The 16,529-nt window shown below is 50.1% G+C and overlaps 1 protein-coding gene and 1 long non-coding RNA gene across 4 annotated transcripts; one reads left to right on the top strand and one right to left on the bottom strand.

Moving 5' to 3' along the window:
- Window positions 1–1,603: 1,603 nt before the first annotated feature.
- LOC138238329 (apolipoprotein L3-like) lies at window positions 1,604–8,299 on the bottom strand. Of its 3 annotated transcripts, none has more exons than XM_069188595.1 (6): window positions 7,782–8,299; window positions 6,274–6,473; window positions 5,545–5,595; window positions 5,065–5,104; window positions 4,833–4,884; window positions 1,604–3,394 (listed from the first exon to the last, which is right to left on the bottom strand). In XM_069188595.1, the coding sequence occupies exons 2-6, from the start codon at window positions 6,331–6,333 to the stop codon at window positions 2,539–2,541; spliced, it is 1,059 nt and encodes a 352-aa protein (XP_069044696.1). In that variant the 5' UTR covers window positions 6,334–6,473; window positions 7,782–8,299; the 3' UTR covers window positions 1,604–2,538. The 3 variants fall into 3 exon arrangements, with proteins under 3 accessions (XP_069044696.1, XP_069044695.1, XP_069044697.1); XM_069188594.1 differs by lacking the exon at window positions 7,782–8,299 and adding an exon at window positions 7,671–7,742; XM_069188596.1 differs by lacking the exon at window positions 7,782–8,299 and adding an exon at window positions 7,040–7,120.
- On the top strand, window positions 7,130–12,074 carry LOC138238330 (uncharacterized). Its single transcript, XR_011189385.1, has 3 exons — window positions 7,130–7,207; window positions 8,753–9,066; window positions 10,701–12,074. It is a non-coding gene; the product is annotated as an uncharacterized lncRNA (long non-coding RNA).
- The last annotated feature ends 4,455 nt before the right edge of the window (window positions 12,075–16,529 follow it).

The raw sequence follows: 16,529 nt of genomic DNA, 5'->3' as shown, positions 1-16,529 counted from the left end.
CTGGTGGTGGTAGTGGGATTCCTCATGACCTGTAAAGTGCTTTGAGTGGAGTGTCCAGAAAAGTGCTATATAAGTGAAAGGAAGAATTATTTCTAGCAAATGCTGTGTAAGAAATTATTATTATATTACACACCTGAAGAAGGCTCTGCAGCCAAAATTGTTTCTTTTCTTATCTTTTCAGCATGGAATAAACATTCTTATTATTTATTATGTCCAGGTGAAGAGATACCAGCTGGGACCTGGTGAATGGCACCTGGTGAAAATGGATGGTCAGCTTGGAATATTTTCCAGTTAATCACATACAGTTATGTGGGGGCTGGCGCATGTGTTTTTTTGTGTCCTGTCTCATGGGAGAAGTAATAAGCTCTATACTGTAGAAGTATACAGGTAGTATTATATAGTATAGTATTGTGTATATATATGTTATATATATAGTATAGTATTGTATTGTATATATTATATAGTATTGCATTGTGTATATATAGTATTGTACTATAATTGTAAATATTGTTGTAATTGTTGTATATACTGTACTATAGATGCTCACACCTGAAGATGGCTCCATTGCCGAAAGTCATGTTTTCTTTCTTCTTTTTTTCCAGCATGAAATAAACCTATTACTTGTTATATGTATATACATATAAGTATATATAGTACTGGCCCTGCTTGTCTGTAAAGCAATGAAGGGACTGCAGCCTGGGTCCCTGCACCACCAGATGCCCCCTGGACCCTCCCGAAAAGCTGCCCTAGGTCTGGGCGGGACTAGGGGGGGATGGGTCAGGCGAGCACTCCCCCCCCCGCGGACGTTTCTCCACCGTCTGCGGATTCCAGACGACCTCGGGACCATTTGCCAAAGCCCCAGGTCTGTAGACAGACAGCCCACTCGCTGCTCTGCCATCTCTTTGCCCGGTTCGCCACAGAGCAGGAGAGCGGACTGGCCTACAGTACCAGCGGGGGATGGATGAGTGAGGGTCAAGTGAGGGTCAGCTCACGGCCACCCGTGGCTCTGTGGCTCAGGATCTGTGCCTGTGGCTAGAAGGTTGCTGGTTCAAATCCCGTGGCCAGCAGAGGAATCCTACTCTGTTGGGCCCCTGAGCAAGGCCTTTAACCCAACTGCTCCAGGGATACTATACAATGGCTGATCCTATGCTCTGACCCCCAGCTTCCCTCCCTGTCTGTGTGCCTGTGTCTCTCATGGAGAGCAAGCTGGGGTCTGCAAAAAGACAAATTCCGAAAGCAAGAAATTGTATATGGCCAGTAAAGTGATCTTATTTCACTTTATTAGCCATATACAATTTCTTGCATTCATTATGTACAGTTCCCCCATCACAGATATGTGACCCTCCATCACCAACACCGCCCCTCGCTGCCGCTGCCCAGTATGGGTGATTAGAGAGCCTTGCGCCCGACGGGGGTCGCGAACCCACTACCCTGAGTTCACGAGTCTCATGCTCTACCAACAGAGCGAGTCGGGGCGCTACAGCATCAAGACATCCAGGGAATTACGGCTCAGTTTAAAACTTCAATTCTCCATCTCGTCTCGGCTGAAGACTCCCCCCCCCACACACACACCAATCCAAATATGACAAAAACAGCACGTTCCTTCTTTCCAAGCTCTTTTATGAATATACAGGAGGTTAAAAAGCTGCATTTTTAGGGCCACTTTAACACGGAAAAGAAGAATTTCAGAGAAAACAGATATGTGCACAGTTCTTCATATCGACCGTTTCTACATTTCAGCAGAGTAACCCCTGACAGAGGCTTGTAGCAGAAGAGCCCTGCAGTACATTTGGTTCTGTTGTCTTACTGAGGGAAAAGCTTCCACAATCGCCAGAGTTCCAGTTAGGGAAACAGGGAGAATAAGGCACAGGGAAGAGGCTCCCTTGATCTCTGTATGGGCTGGTCTTTGAGCTCTCGATTATTTAACCGAGCCCAAAACATCGTCTAAACCAGCCTCCACACTCATTGTGTCCAGTTCTGGAGCTGTCACACGTCGAAATGAACCTTTGAATGTCCGGAAATGGCCGAAAAGGTGAGGCTCAGCAGACGTGGCGAACTACGGAAGAGGACTTCAAACCAGTGCTCAGCGCAAGGGCTGGTTCAGCAAGTAGGGGAGACGTATGGATTTGAACCTGGACTCTCGCCCTCGGCGGGACCAGTGCCTTACAAGAAGAGGCGCAGTGCTGCCGTTCAGCAAGTAGGGCGGCTGTGCTGGATGGAAGACAGCGGGCACTGGGGTCACCTGGGGTCCGGCCGGGACAGGACTGGGGGACCCCAGATCGCGGGTCAGGGTAGGGTAAGGACCAGAGGAATGGCCGGGGTTCTGACTCTGGGGTTGGGGTATCATCAGGGTTGAGTATTTAGTCACTAGCTTAGCCTCAGGAGTGCCATACAGGGCTCGGATGAAATCCCAGCAATCTCCTTCATTGTCCCCGAAACGCCTCCCGGTGACGGATTAATCAAAACAGGCACGATCCCTCTTCTGCAGAGTCTCCGTCCCTAACTTGAGAAATCCCGGGCTCGTTTCTCCAAGCCCTCCTAGCTGAGGCCGGGAGCAGGCTCGGGAACAGGTTCGGGAACGGCCCCCTTCCCGGTGCTCTGGCGCAACTCCCCCAGGATCTCGTGCAGCTCCACCAGCCCCGCCTGCAGCTCCCCGGCCACCTCCCGGATCTTCGCCGCCAGCTCCGTGCGGGCGCCGCGGTGGAGCTCCATGGAATCGCGGGCGATGAAGAAGACGTCCAGCCCCAGGAAGAGCGCCGAGAGGACGCCGGTGGCCACGCTGGCCACCCGCACGGCCCGGGCGGCCCCCGAGGCCACCTCGGCCAGCTGCACCACCCTCACGATCTCCGAGACGTTGGCCAGGCCTTTCCCGGCCCTGGCCCCCGCCTGGAAGACCCCCTCCGCGCTGGGCAGGGCCTTCCGGGCGATGTCTTCGTTAAAGCCGGAGTAATCCAGCCTCTGCAGGTTCTCCATCCCGTGCTTCACGAACTCCAGGCACTCCTGGATCGGCTTCATCCTCTCCTGGTAGTCCTGGATGACCTTCTCCACCTTCTGGCGGTCCCAGGATCTGCTGACCGAGTCGGAGACGGTGGCCGAGGCGCTGGTCACGCCGCCGGCCGTGGCCACCCCCAGCCCCACCGCCGTCACGATCACGGACGCCCCGAAGGTGAAGGGGGCGAGGATGAGGCCGGTGATGGTGGCGATCCCGCCGGCCGCGCTCACCACGCCCCCCGTCACACTGGCGATGGTCGCGCCGCGGTGGAAGCGGTCCACGCCGTCGGCGATCTGCCACAGCTCGTCCACCAGCGCCTGGAGCTCCTGGGCCCGGTCCTCGAACAGTTGGCTGAACAGCTGGATGCCTTTGTAGACCCGGCTGGCCGTGTCAGCCAGTCGCCTGCGCAGAGACAGAGGACGAGTGCTCGGTTTAGGGATTACAGTTTCACATGGGCAAGAGGCTTGGGGAACCGTTTTAAAAACGGTGATCACAGCGATCTACAGTATGTCACTGTAGAGTGGATCACTAACTGCAATGGATTACTCCTCTGTTACAGTGATCTGCAGTATGTCACTGTAGACTGGATCACTAACTGCAACTGATTACTCCTCTGTTACAGTGATCTACAGTATGTCACTGTAGACTGGATCACTAACTGCAATGGATTACTCCTCTGTTACAGTGATCTGCAGTATGTCACTGTAGACTGGATCACTAACTGCAACTGATTACTCCTCTGTTACAGTGATCTACAGTATGTGACTGTAGAGTGGATCACTAATTGCAATGGATTACTCCTCTGTTACAGTGATCTATGGTATGTGACTGCAGAGTGGATCACTAACTGTAATGGATTACTACTTGGTTATAGTGATCTATGGTATGTGACTGCAGAGTAGATCACTAACTGTAATGGATTACTCCTCTGTTGCAGTGATCTACGGTATGTGACTGCAGAGTAGATCACTAACTGTAATGGATTACTCCTCTGTTGCAGTGATCTACGGTATGTGACTGCAGAGTGGATCACTAGGTGTAATGGATTACTACTCGGTTACAGTGACCTACAGCATGTGACTGTAGAGTAGATTACTAACTGTAATGGATTACTCCTCAGTTACAGTGATCTAAAGTACATAACTGTAGGGTGATCCCCAACATTTAAATGGCTCTACACATTGTAGTTACAATCCATCACAGTAACTTGTGTAAGCAATCCCTTAACTGTAATGGATTACGTTATAATAGCACCTTTCATTGCTGCTCAACTGATCATAAAGGGTGGCAAGACTTCAGACATTAGAAACCTGCAAAACCTGTTGGAAGGCAGCTCTCCAGGAAAAGGAGTACAGGCCCTAAGTGGCTCTCACTGGATGACCTCATGACCTGTGGCCACAACGAGAAAGCAACCAGCTAGGTGCCAGTCATTTATAAAGCCACTGGACTTCACCATCACCTTAAATGCCTTCAATCCAGGACAGAGAACACATTTCAGCCAGTACTGAAGACATGTGAACTTCAACTGCTATGGTAAAATGACATCACCCCTCTTTACAGTCTATGCGTTTCTATTTGCTCTCTGAGAAACGATGAACATTTAGCAGGTGTTACTGAATAGGAGCAAACTGAACTGTTGTCTTAATGCCTTCGTTAAGCGGGTAAGCAGCCAAGATGTGATTAGCAGCATTCCGACTCCTGATAACATTGTTTCCAGGAGGGGTGGGCCCCTGTATGAGCAGCTTCTACTGGAACGAGATGAGGGCCTCTGATCCCTGCCACCTTCCCACATGCAAGGGCTCGTGGGAGAAAAGCACTGAAGCGATAAAGCACGCGTCACCTGTTCTCCTGCTCCTCGGTGAAACCTTCATCCGAGCTCCAGTTGTCCCAGCCTGAGAGGAGACAAACAGGGGTTCAGTGATCCCAACGCCGGCTGGACACACCCATAGCCGGAAAACACACAGCCAACGGGATGTGCCCATAAGCTCTGCTGAATCCCAGGAACACAACAAGCATTCACACCCTGTCAGATCTCTGTAAATCCACCACAGACAGGGGGCAGTAAAGCTCACCTTCCTCCGTGTACCACCAGTCCAGCAGGCTGTCCGCTTCCTGAGACGGAGAGAGAGGAAGGAGGAAGAAAAATTCAAATGAACACGTATGCACAGTCTGTATATCTTACTGTAATCAACCGCTACTGGCCTTCCTGCCAAAAAGTCTGTGAGCCGCTGCTTTCATGAGATGAGGTGAACTGCTTTTCCCTGCTTATGCAGTTGCTGCTCTAAAACCTACAACACCAAATCCTGTCTGAGCTACCAGGGCAGTGGCAGGAAACCAAACACATAGCAGACTGCACTGATCACCTCACCCACATTCACAGACTCGGGTAAAATCACCCACAGCTTTAATGCCACACTATATCTCTAGCTTCAGTTTGTTTTGGGAATGTTCTGAGGCCATAATTCAGATCCACGGGTTACCTACTGTATTAGGAAAAAAGTAGAGTATCTCACCTGGGGCGAAAACAGAGCTGCAGTGTTTTGTTAACTCACCCCTGTCTCGTCCTCAAACTCTACATCTTCGGAGTCCAGCAGTGTCTTTTCCTGCCAGCGGCCAAGAAGACGAGACAGGTGTCAATAAGAGACGCCGTGTTCCCATCTTGCTCCACAGCTGACTGGTCTGAAGCGGGGGAACCCAGCTGTGGTCTGAGGGAGCCCCAGCCAGTTAGTCTGATAGCCGAGAGTGATTCTCCACCCAGGACCTGGATTTGGGACCCCTGAGCCACAAGACGCACCGGACTGGGGACCCCTGAGCCACAAGACGCACCGGACTGGGGACCCCTGAGCCACAAGACGCACCGGACTGGGGTACCCTGGACCAAGACTGGGAACCCCCTAGTCTGAAGATCTTGTTCGGCTATTTCTTGGCCAGGGTCCTCACCTAAAGGAGGCTGCGGGTTCGATTCCCCAGCGGCTCTCCGTCAGCTGTGCTCCCACCTCCCACGCCCAGAGCCCCTGCCGCTCACAGCCACGCCCCCTGTGCGTTTCCTTCAAAACGGCTCCCGGAGAGAGAGGGCGTTTCTCCAGCCTGGCACCATTTCAGTCCTCAGCGCTCCTGGTGTGTCAGGGTGCGAGCTGATGTCCGTAACCACCCCCCCCCCCGGCCCCACCATGCCGTGATCAGCACAGGGGCGACATGACTATAGCAGCTACCAAGGCCTGGCTCCGAACCCAGAGGGGCTTGGAGGGAGGGAGGGCTGGAGACAAGGAGTCGCCACTCACCTCCGTGTCCTGTGGCCCGCTCCTGGCGGGCCCGGCGCCCACATCCCGGTTCTTCTCCATCCGGACCAGCCGCGAGAGGAGAGGAAAAGAGGAGGTGTCTCGGACACTACAGCCGGAACCGGTCCCTGGGGCGACGCCGACCCGGGATCGTAGGTCTTCAGCCCAGGAGGAGCTCGCTGCAGCTGCAAGAGAGCCGTTTCCTGGTCCCAAAAACAAAAAGTAAGAAATAAAGGCAGTTGAGAAACACTGCTCCGTCCCTCCCTCGACAAACACCATCTGCTGTCTGAGCCTCGACCTGTGACCCCAGCCCATTTTCCCCAAGCTAAATACCAGAGGTGAACGGCCAGAATATTCACCGCTCAAAACGGGGTGGCCAGTTCAAGACGCGAGAGCTTTCTGGCAACACTTCACGCTGCACTTGCGTCTCAAATACTTCAATGAAATTGAGTGTTGTTACGTAAAATATTATGAGTTTTAAAAATTGTACAATTCCACGGCAGCTTTGTTTAACGTTGAGTAGGCTTGACAGGTAAACGTCTAGCGCTTCGAGAGGTCGGAACAGGCAACGTCGGCGCTCGACGCAGAACTGGGGTGGGCGAACTCTGCCCTGACCGCGCGTTATGAAGGGGGGCAGGAGCGCCAGTGTGTGCGGACCGGGACACGGCCAGAGAGCGGCTCGACCCTCAGCCGTGGAACCGGCGGACTCTCGAAGTCCACACCGGGGCTGGGTCTCGGCAGTGCGGTATCTGGGACACGGCCTCAGAACCTGGAGTCTTTCCGGAAGTGCGTACCCTGCAAAACCCGCAGCACCCTGCTAGTTTCCAAGACGTATTTGGACTTTTTTTCAGCGGTGAATCAAACCTTTACTTGTGGCTATATACATCCATAAACTCCTCACGGATGTGAATTTCCGGCTCGAAACCAGGAAACCCGGGTATGTTGGTTTATATACACATAAAAAAAACAAGACGTAGCCAAGCACGAAATAAGAAGTTACACAGTGAACCCCGAACTTTACCGACCCACTACAAGACACGACACCTTAACTCAATGCGCGGCTTAAACCTAACGATTGTAAACTTCACTACAAGAATTGAACTTATTTTTTTAAAGCTGTATTAAATTCGCAAGACGATTTATGCGAAAGCGAAAGCAAACGTGTGGTTCAGCTTAAAACTTTACGCCGGAGCTGGGAGTTTCCTGTAAAAAGTGTCACTTCATGAAAAGCTTTCACGATAGAGATGAAAATATTCGGCAGTTTTCACACGTCATCTGTAGTCCAAACTGGTGGAGGGGGAAAGACAACGTGTTTTCTTCCTCATTAACCCGCGAGTAAAGGAGAGAAGAAAGTTCACCACACAAAGTTAGTCGACAACCCAGGCGTTGCTAAGTTTCACCTTGAGCTGTTTGAAACCGAAGAAACTCTTTAACTCTCATTGATTTATTCTCGACAAATCCCCGTCCCTCCTCCTCCCCCACGTCGTGCCCCAAAACAAAGGCGTTTTTACCTCGGTGGCTGGTCGCCGCTGTCTCGGTCTGTGCTGACACGAAAGCGCGTTGAATCACAAGACCGGGCTGTCGCTGACCCGGCTCATTAGCAGCGCCCTCGCTCACAGCGAAAACGAAATCGAAATCGCTCCCGGGCCGAAAGAACAATAACAATAACCGGCTCTGGTTTAATCCTCACGGAAACCCCAGTGTGGGAAAGCCAGCTTTGAAAGGCCAGCCTTTATAGTTGCTCTGTGAGGGCTTACATTTTAAAATGAACATCCACCACAGAACAAAAACCGGGGACAATGGCTCTCTACGAGGTACAACGCCAGATCACTTGCATTTGATAACCAACGATTTTTCTCCCAGCCTCTTGGTATTTTGTTTGCTCGAAAGTAGATTTATCCAACACCACTCTCTAGTAAAATGCCAGGACTTTCCTTTCCTTGTCCATTTATCTAGAACAGGGTTTGTCCAGTCTTGATCTGGCTCTTTACCCTGTTTGGACCAACTTGTCAACCTCCTCCATGTTTTTAAGTGCTGGTTTCTGAAAGAGCCCAAAAACATCCAACATCCCAGGACTAGGATCTGACAGCCAGAAGCTACACCTACTACTAATTGCTTACACTTATGTAGTGCTTTTCAGGACTACAGCTGACAGCACCTCCCCTAGTGTGAACACCTGGCTTCCTGCTGTGATTAACTTTTCTGTTAAATATGTACATTTTTATCATACATAAGATAATTGGGAAGCAGATGAAGCTAATTTGCTTAAACATGCCAATGAGGAAACTGAGCTCATTGGTCTCTTCTTCTTTGTACACTTTTACCCTGCCCTTCCTTTAAGTAAAGTCCTGCTGCCCCATGACCTTGAATGGGATAGAGCCGTTAGTTCATAATAATAATAATAATAATAATAATAATAATAATAATAATAATAATAAGTACTTGCACTTATATAGCTCTTTTCTGGATACTCCACTCACAGCGCTTTACAGGTCATGGGGAATCCCACTACCACCACCAGTGTGCAGCCCCACCTGGATGATGCTCCAGTACTCTCACCACACACCAGCTCTCAGTGGGGAGGGGAGCAGAGTGATGAAGCCAGTTCAGAGAGGGGGGTTATTAGGAGGTCACGATCGGTAAAGACCAGGGGGAAATTTGGCCAGGACACCTACTTGTCTGGATGAAGAGACCTCTTGTTCCGTTCGTGGAGTGAGATTGTGGTATCTGCCGCTCCCACCCCAACAGCTTCCTCCCTATTGCAGGGATTAAAGAAGAACACAGCACAGCTCACAGGTAAAAGGAGGCCATCTGTCCAGTTGTAGTAGTTAGTAACGAATGGATCCAGGGCTCTCATCCAGCCATTCCTTGGGTTAAGTCAGAGTGACTGCTTCTACATCGTGGCTGGACAGCGCGTTCCAGACTCCCACCACCCTCGATGTAAAGTTTACTGAGGGTTTTCAACTAACCTAGTGTGGGGAATCACCTATAAAGTGGATTCATAGGTTAGTGGACTGGTGGCTTAAATTGTGATGCAAGAGTATTTAAGCGCTGATTTTCCTGCAAAACGCGTGTATGCCTTGCACCAGCGTGATGCGTCGCCAGGTTTCCTGCCTAGCTGTGAGCCGTGCATATGCACGGAGGTGAATGCTTCGCTCTTCAGTACACAGGACATTTATTTTAGATTGCAAAGGAACAAGTAATAGGTTTATTCCATGCTGAAAAAAAGAAGAAAGAGAACACAACGTTTCGGCCGTGGAGCCTTCTTCAGGTGTGAGAGAGACAGGGCAGTAGGCAAAGGTAAAGTAGCAGGAGAACAAAGGTTGGGAGGGAGGAGGAGTGAGAGGCGGGAGCAGGGGACAGAAAGAGAGGCCAATCAAGAGGTGTGAAGTCAGAATGGGTGCAGAGAGGTGTGAAATGAAACTTCCAATGAATGGAGAAAATTTAAAAGAACAGTAATCTGTCGTTAAGGGAAGGGAGAATGTGTGATCCTAACTGCAGAATAATTTTAGTTTCGGTGGTCTTTCTGATGTATGAGTTCGGAAAACCGTCTTTGAGAACACAGATGGAGAGATTAGAGTGGTCGTGGCCGTCAGAGGTGAAATGAGAAACAATGGGCTTGGAGAGATCTTTAATCTTCACAGCCCTGACGTGTTCTCTGAAGCGGTCTCCGAGTCTCCTTCCTGTTTCTCCAATGTAGATGGCTGGTTGGAGATGGCTGGTTCTCCAATGGAGCTCGCTGTATCACCTGCAAGTACACAGCCACCACCACACTCATTCAAGGCCCCTCAGGACAATTCCAGATCACCCAGACAGCATCTTGTACCTCCAGCAACCTTATTTACTGTATCTCTTGCAGTAAATGCCCAGCCATCTACATTGGAGAAACAGGAAGGAGACTCGGAGACCGCTTCAGAGAACACGTCAGGGCTGTGAAGATTAAAGATCTCTCCAAGCCCATTGTTTCTCATTTCACCTCTGACGGCCACGACCACTCTAATCTCTCCGTCTGTGTTCTCAAAGACGGTTTTCCGAACTCATACATCAGAAAGACCACCGAAACTAAAATTATTCTGCAGTTAGGATCACACATTCTCCCTTCCCTTAACGACAGATTACTGTTCTTTTAAATTTTCTCCATTGATTGGAAGTTTCATTTCACACCTCTCTGCACCCATTCTGACTTCACACCTCTTGATTGGCCTCTCTTTCTGTCCCCTGCTCCCGCCTCTCACTCCTCCTCCCTCCCAACCTTTGTTCTCCCGCTACTTTACCTTTGCCTACTGCCCTGTCTCTCTCACACCTGAAGAAGGCTCCACGGCAGAAACGTTGTGTTCTCTTTCTTCTTTTTTTCAGCATGGAATAAACCTATTACTTGTTCCTTTGCAGCCTACGCATGCTGACGCAGCTGCCCACCTGATTTATTTTAGATTGTTCGGCGGAGCTTCCTGTTTGAACCGGAGGAACTGCGCTGTAACATCCGCAGTTCGCCACTAGATGGCCACCGAGGACAGCTTCTGCATGTGGCGTTCGGCTGTGGTTCAGCAGCGACAGCATTACCGTGTAACGAGACTCCGCAAAGAATAGAAAAGGGACAAGTCAGAGGTAAAACTTAACACTGATCACTGAACTCTGCCCCTGCCACTGGCTCACACTGATGTTTTTTTTTAAAGTTGTATGTTATTTAACTTGTCGTTTGTTGCTGCCGCCGTTCTGTGTTGATGTTTTTGGTGATTCCTTTAATGTCTTTGAATTGGCGCGCACATGGAAAGAAGCGTTTCATTGCACTCGTGCAGACGCCAAATAAACTGAATTGAACTGAACTGAGCACCGGTGCAACTCGCAAAGCCTTTCATGGGAGAGATGTCGAGAACCAGAAAGAGGGCATTCGCTGGAGTGCTGCAGGTTGAAATAAACACAGCAGGGAGACGAGGAGATTCCGTGCAGAAAGTAGGGCTGGGCCATATATCGAAAATGTATCGATACCGACGTTAAGAATCTCTCACCGGCCTTATTTGCATATGTCGGTATGTTCGGTAAAAGTTTTCCCCCCTGTGCGCTTTCATGAGCGGTCCCCTTAAAAAAACTACAACACCCAGTCGTCATATCCAGTCACGTGCTTCTGCCTCGTCCAATCTCCGCTCTTCACTCAAAACACAAGGAAGCGTGCCGGGCGTGAGACGACAGGGTCGCTCGTGCTGAACCCCGGTCAGGCAGGGGTGACTCAACTATAAATGAAGACGAGCTGGTATCTAAAAAAGATGTAGTGTCGATCGTTTGGTCATATTTTGGCTTCGGCAGACCGGATACTGAACAAAGAGAAGTCAGATGTAAACTCTGAACGGAAAACCGTTTCTGCGCCCGAACGTAACACAATCAACTTGTTTCATCCCTTGAAACACAACCATGTCGTGAAATATCATTATCAATATCAATATCAAATGACCCAGATCATTTGGGTGAGTTCAGTGGGATAAGTTGATTGGGGTGAGTTAATTGGAGTGAATCAATCGAGCTACATTAAGTAGGGTGAGTTGGCTGAGGTGAGATAATTGAGATGAGTTAATCGGGGTGCGTTAAGTGGGGGTACAGTGTGGGACCTCTCTGGCTGAGCTCTTTGTTTGCCTCTTTAGCTCAATAACTAAGAATTTGCTTCATTTGGAAATTTGGAAAGTTTTTTTTGTTTTCTGCACAAAAGTTAGAGATGGTAGAGAACGTAGACGTTACTGTTGGCATCACCTGCTGTCCCTTCCAACATGATCAGGAATTGAAAACAATAGAAAGAGTGCCATTAATAGTTTGACTTTTTAATTCAGAAAAGACTGCTTTCTGCTTGGATTCACAGCAGCGCAAACCAAAACCATTCTCCAGCTATGGATAAGAGCTATATTGGATACTCACATTTCAATATTAATAAGGCAAATCCTAAAACACTCCAGTCTTTGCAAGAGATTTCCACAACTAATAGAAATAATGCTTGTAAGAATATATATAGTGTATTCTATAAAATAGTGTACTGTGTTTAAAATCGTAAGTACATATGTATGTGTATTACACTAGATTTAAATGAGAATCAGATAAAATTGGATGACAGTACTGGTGCTGTATTGTTGATGGTAGTGTTGACGTTTGTTCTCATTTGGTTTTCGTTTATTATTCTGGGTTTGAAAACGATCCTGTGGGAACCCCACCTCATTCATCTGGATTGTCCTGGATCTCTCCAGGTCCTGGGGTGTCAGGGCGGGTTTTGGGGGGATCTGGAAGCCGATGTATTGGGAGGGCCATTGCCGTTGGCGCCAGGCCAGAAACATGGAATCCTGGGAAGAGGGACTCTGGGGTCTTCTGTTGGGGAGGGGGGGAGGGCGCTCGCGCTGCCCTGACACTTTCCTGTTGGAGTCTACTGCTGGCAGTTCTGTCGTTCTTCCTTCGCGCTGTCAGGCTTCGGCTGGGTTTCTCTGCTCCTTTCCTGTCTGCCCGTATCATGGCTGATCTCTCCTCGGCTCACTCAGTCCTGCTTCTCTCTCTTCGCTTGGGGGAATCAACTAACGAGCAAAACCTAACAATTAATCACTGTGTGCATGAGAGTGTGTGCTTGATTGTGAGAGTGTGTGTGCGAGTATGTGTGCGAGTGTGTGTGCTTGATTGTGAGAGTGTGTGTGCGAGTATGTGTGAGAGTGTGTGCTTGATTGTGAGAGTGTATGTGTGAGACTGTGCGCTTGATTGTGAATGTGTGTGTATATGCACGTGGGTGTGTGAGAGTGAGGGAGTGTTTGTGTGAGTGAGTGTGCGCGTATGTGACCGTGTCAATGTGTGTGAGAGTGAGTAAGTGTGTGTGAGGTTGTGAGAGCGTATGTGAGAGTGAGTGTGTGTGAGTTTGTGTGTTTCAGTGTGTGTGTGAGAGTGAGTAAGTGTGAGAGTGTCAGTGCACGTGAGAGTATGTGTGTGTGTGAGAGTGAGTACAGTAAGTGTGTGAGAGAGTGAATAAGTGTGTGTGTCAGTGTGTGAGAGTGAATAAGTGTGAAGGTGTCTGTGCGTGTGAGAGTAAGTGTGTGTGAGAGTGAATAAGTGTGTGTTAGAGTGAGTAAGTGTGTGTATGAGAGTGTCAGTGTGTGAGAGTCAGTGAATTCTTCAGGAAGTGGAGCCCAGCTTTTCCGCGAGCTTGTCCAGCTCGTCCAGCTCGTCCAGTCCCGAGTCCAGCTCGGAGGCCACGCTGTGGATCTGGGTGGGCAGGTTCACTTTGGAGCCCTTCTTCATCTTGTTGGGGTTCTTGCTGGAGAAGCAGCTCTCCATGCTCCTGGAGAAGCTGCTCAGTTTGCCATCGGCCACGCCGGCGATCTGCACCCCCCGGGCCACGCGGCCGGCCGCCATCATGTTCTGCTGCGCCCGCATCACGTCCTTCGGCCGCGCCGCGCCCCCCAGCCGGGCCAGGTCCACCTTCTCCAGCTTCTTCATCGCCCCCTGGAGGAACTGCAGGGCGCTGCTGACCTCCGCCATGTCCCGGCGGAACTGCGCCACCACCGCCTCCACCTTGCGCCGGTCCTCGGCCGACAGGACCGCCCTGGAGATGGCCGCCGAGGCGCCCGTCACCCCGCCGGCCGCCGCCACCCCCACCCCCACCGCCGAGATGGCCAGGGAGGCGCCCATTGTGGCGGGGGCCAGCAGCACCCCGGCGATGGCGGCCGCCCCCCCCAGGGCGCCCGTGGTGCCGCCGGTGATGGCCGCGATCCGGCTGTTCTTGCAGGCTTTCTTGCTGCCGGCCGCCAGGCAGTTCAGGCTGGCCACGTGGGCCCTCAGCTTGGGCGCCTGCTCGCCGAACTCGCGGTGGAAGCGCTTCATCCCCTGGCGCACCTTTTGGACCACGAAGGCCAGGTCCCTGGGGGAGACGGAGAGTCAGCCGCGAGGAGACTAGCTTTTGAGCGCTGCCCAAATCAAACAAAACAGGACCTAAACATGACCTCAATATGATCCATACTGTCCCAGAAAGGTCTATTTTCAGAAGCATAAGATTTTTTTTATATCTTACTCATCTTCTTCTTCATCAGAGGAAGTATCGTACATTTCTGCAGGGAAAGACAATACAGCGCATAAATATATAGGAGAGACTATTGAATTGTGTGTGCTGATGAGTTCAGGGTGAGTGTGAGAGGAGAGGGACAGCAGTGACACTAGTAGTGTCTACAGTACAGTCAGGTGTGACAGTGTGTGTGTGCTGATGAGTTCCTGGTGAGTGTGAGAGGAGAGGGACAGCAGTGACACTAGTAGTGTCTACAGTACAGTCAGGTGTGACAGTGTGTGTGTGCTGGTGAGCTCAGGGTGAGTGTGAGAGGAGAGGGACAGCAGTGACACTAGTAGTGTCTACAGTACAGTCAGGTGTGACAGTGTGTGTGTGCTGGTGAGTTCAGGGTGAGTGTGAGAGGAGAGAGACAGCAGTGACACTAGTAGTGTCTACAGTACAGTCAGGTGTGACAGTGTGTGTGTGCTGATGAGTTCAGGGTGAGTGTGAGAGGAGAGGGACAGCAGTGACACTAGTAGTGTCTACAGTACAGTCAGGTGTGACAGTGTGTGTGTGCTGGTGAGTTCAGGGTGAGTGTGAGAGGAGAGGGACAGCAGTGACACTAGTAGTGTCTACAGTACAGTCAGGTGTGACAGTGTGTGTGCTGGTGAGTTCAGGGTGAGTGTGAGAGGAGAGGGACAGCAGTGACACTAGTAGTGTCTACAGTACAGTCAGGTGTGACAGTGTGTGTGTTCTGGTGAGTTCAGGGTGAGTGTGAGAGGAGAGGGACAGCAGTGACACTAGTAGTATCTACAGTACAGTCAGGTGTGACAGTGTGTGTGTGCTGGTGAGCTCAGGGTGAGTATGAGAGGAGAGGGCCAGCAGTGACACTAGTAGTGTCTACAGTACAGTCAGGTGTGACAGTGTGTGTGTGCTGGGGAGTTCAAGGTGATGGCAAAAGTACTGATGAACTGCACTATTACTTTGTAACACAACTACCAACTGAATGTGTACTAGAATAGACCCCATTCTAGAGCTGGTATATTCTAAAGCATGTTTAAGAGGTTCATTAAAATGTACTTATGGGTTCTGTTTTTCCTTGGAACTGAAAGCAATCCAAAAATAAGAGATGAAAGCATTGTGAGATGAAACAGAAAAGCAATAGTAATTCATAGATCTCCTGAAATTAGCTTAACCTTTTTTCCGGTTACCCCATGTCTGAGAGGGAGACACATCTGTGCTAAAGCAAGCGTGAAAGTTTGAGTTCACAGCTCCTACCACTATGGTACAGAGTAACAGACACGTTCTGCTAGCAGACTCCATCAGCACCAACTGCTGTGCTAGCTACGGTAAAGGGGGCTCATCTGAAGCAGCTGAAGGTGGAGGCTCAAGGAGGTTCAGTAACCTGCTCGGGGGTTGTAGATCTAAATGCTGTCCCTCCATGTCAGAAATGTGAATGAATGTTTCAGGTGTAGCGAATTTTGAGGACTCTGTCTCGGTATGTTTCTTGTTTCTCTTGCTCTGTCTATATACTGTGGAGTGTTAACCATGGAGACTCTGTCCATGTACAGTACTCTGCAGGCTGTTGTGGACAGCCCTTCTGAATATGCAGGTTGGGAATATTCAGGACACAGCGTGACTAACTCATGAGCAGGTACTGTACAGTATGTGTGTGGAAAGCCTCATGGCAGATGAGAAGAGCCACTGATTTTCTCTAACCCCACAGACAGGCAGATCTGCGGATTTCAGTCTGCACGCGCGCGTGTGTGTGTGTGAGTGTGTGTGTGTGTGTTCTGTCTCTGTACCTGGGCTTGTGTTAATGTGTGTGTGTGTTCTGTCTCTCTGTACCTGGGCTTGTGTTAGTGTGTGTGTGTTCTGTCTATGTCCCTGGGATTTTGTCAGTGTGTGTGTGTGTCAGTTGACTCACGTTCCTCTGTGCTCCAGCTTCTTTGCAGACTCTGGCAGTCCTGCAGGAAAAAACAAAACAAAACGGGATTAAAAAGACGGCAAGGACACACCACCAGTCATCTGACTGTCAGGGATTAGAGGCATCAGAACCAGGAAAAGGGACAAATGATCTGCAAATGATTGCCAATCATCTCACTCCCTCTTGTCACTGGGCGGTATAAGATGGAAAAGGAGTGGCGCTGATCTCTTACAAATGTCTTCGTGTGTTCAAGGAGGAACAGAGCGATGGTTCAGAGATGAGGCTTCTCTGAACAGCCTTCCTGAATTGCAGGAAACGGAAAGATAGGCTTGCCAGGCC

The sequence above is a fragment of the Lepisosteus oculatus genome, chromosome 4 (assembly GCF_040954835.1).
Source record: "Lepisosteus oculatus isolate fLepOcu1 chromosome 4, fLepOcu1.hap2, whole genome shotgun sequence".
Lineage (NCBI taxonomy): Eukaryota > Metazoa > Chordata > Actinopteri > Semionotiformes > Lepisosteidae > Lepisosteus > Lepisosteus oculatus.
Note: the sequence above shows the minus strand (reverse complement) of the source record. Positions and strands in the feature narration are given on the sequence as shown.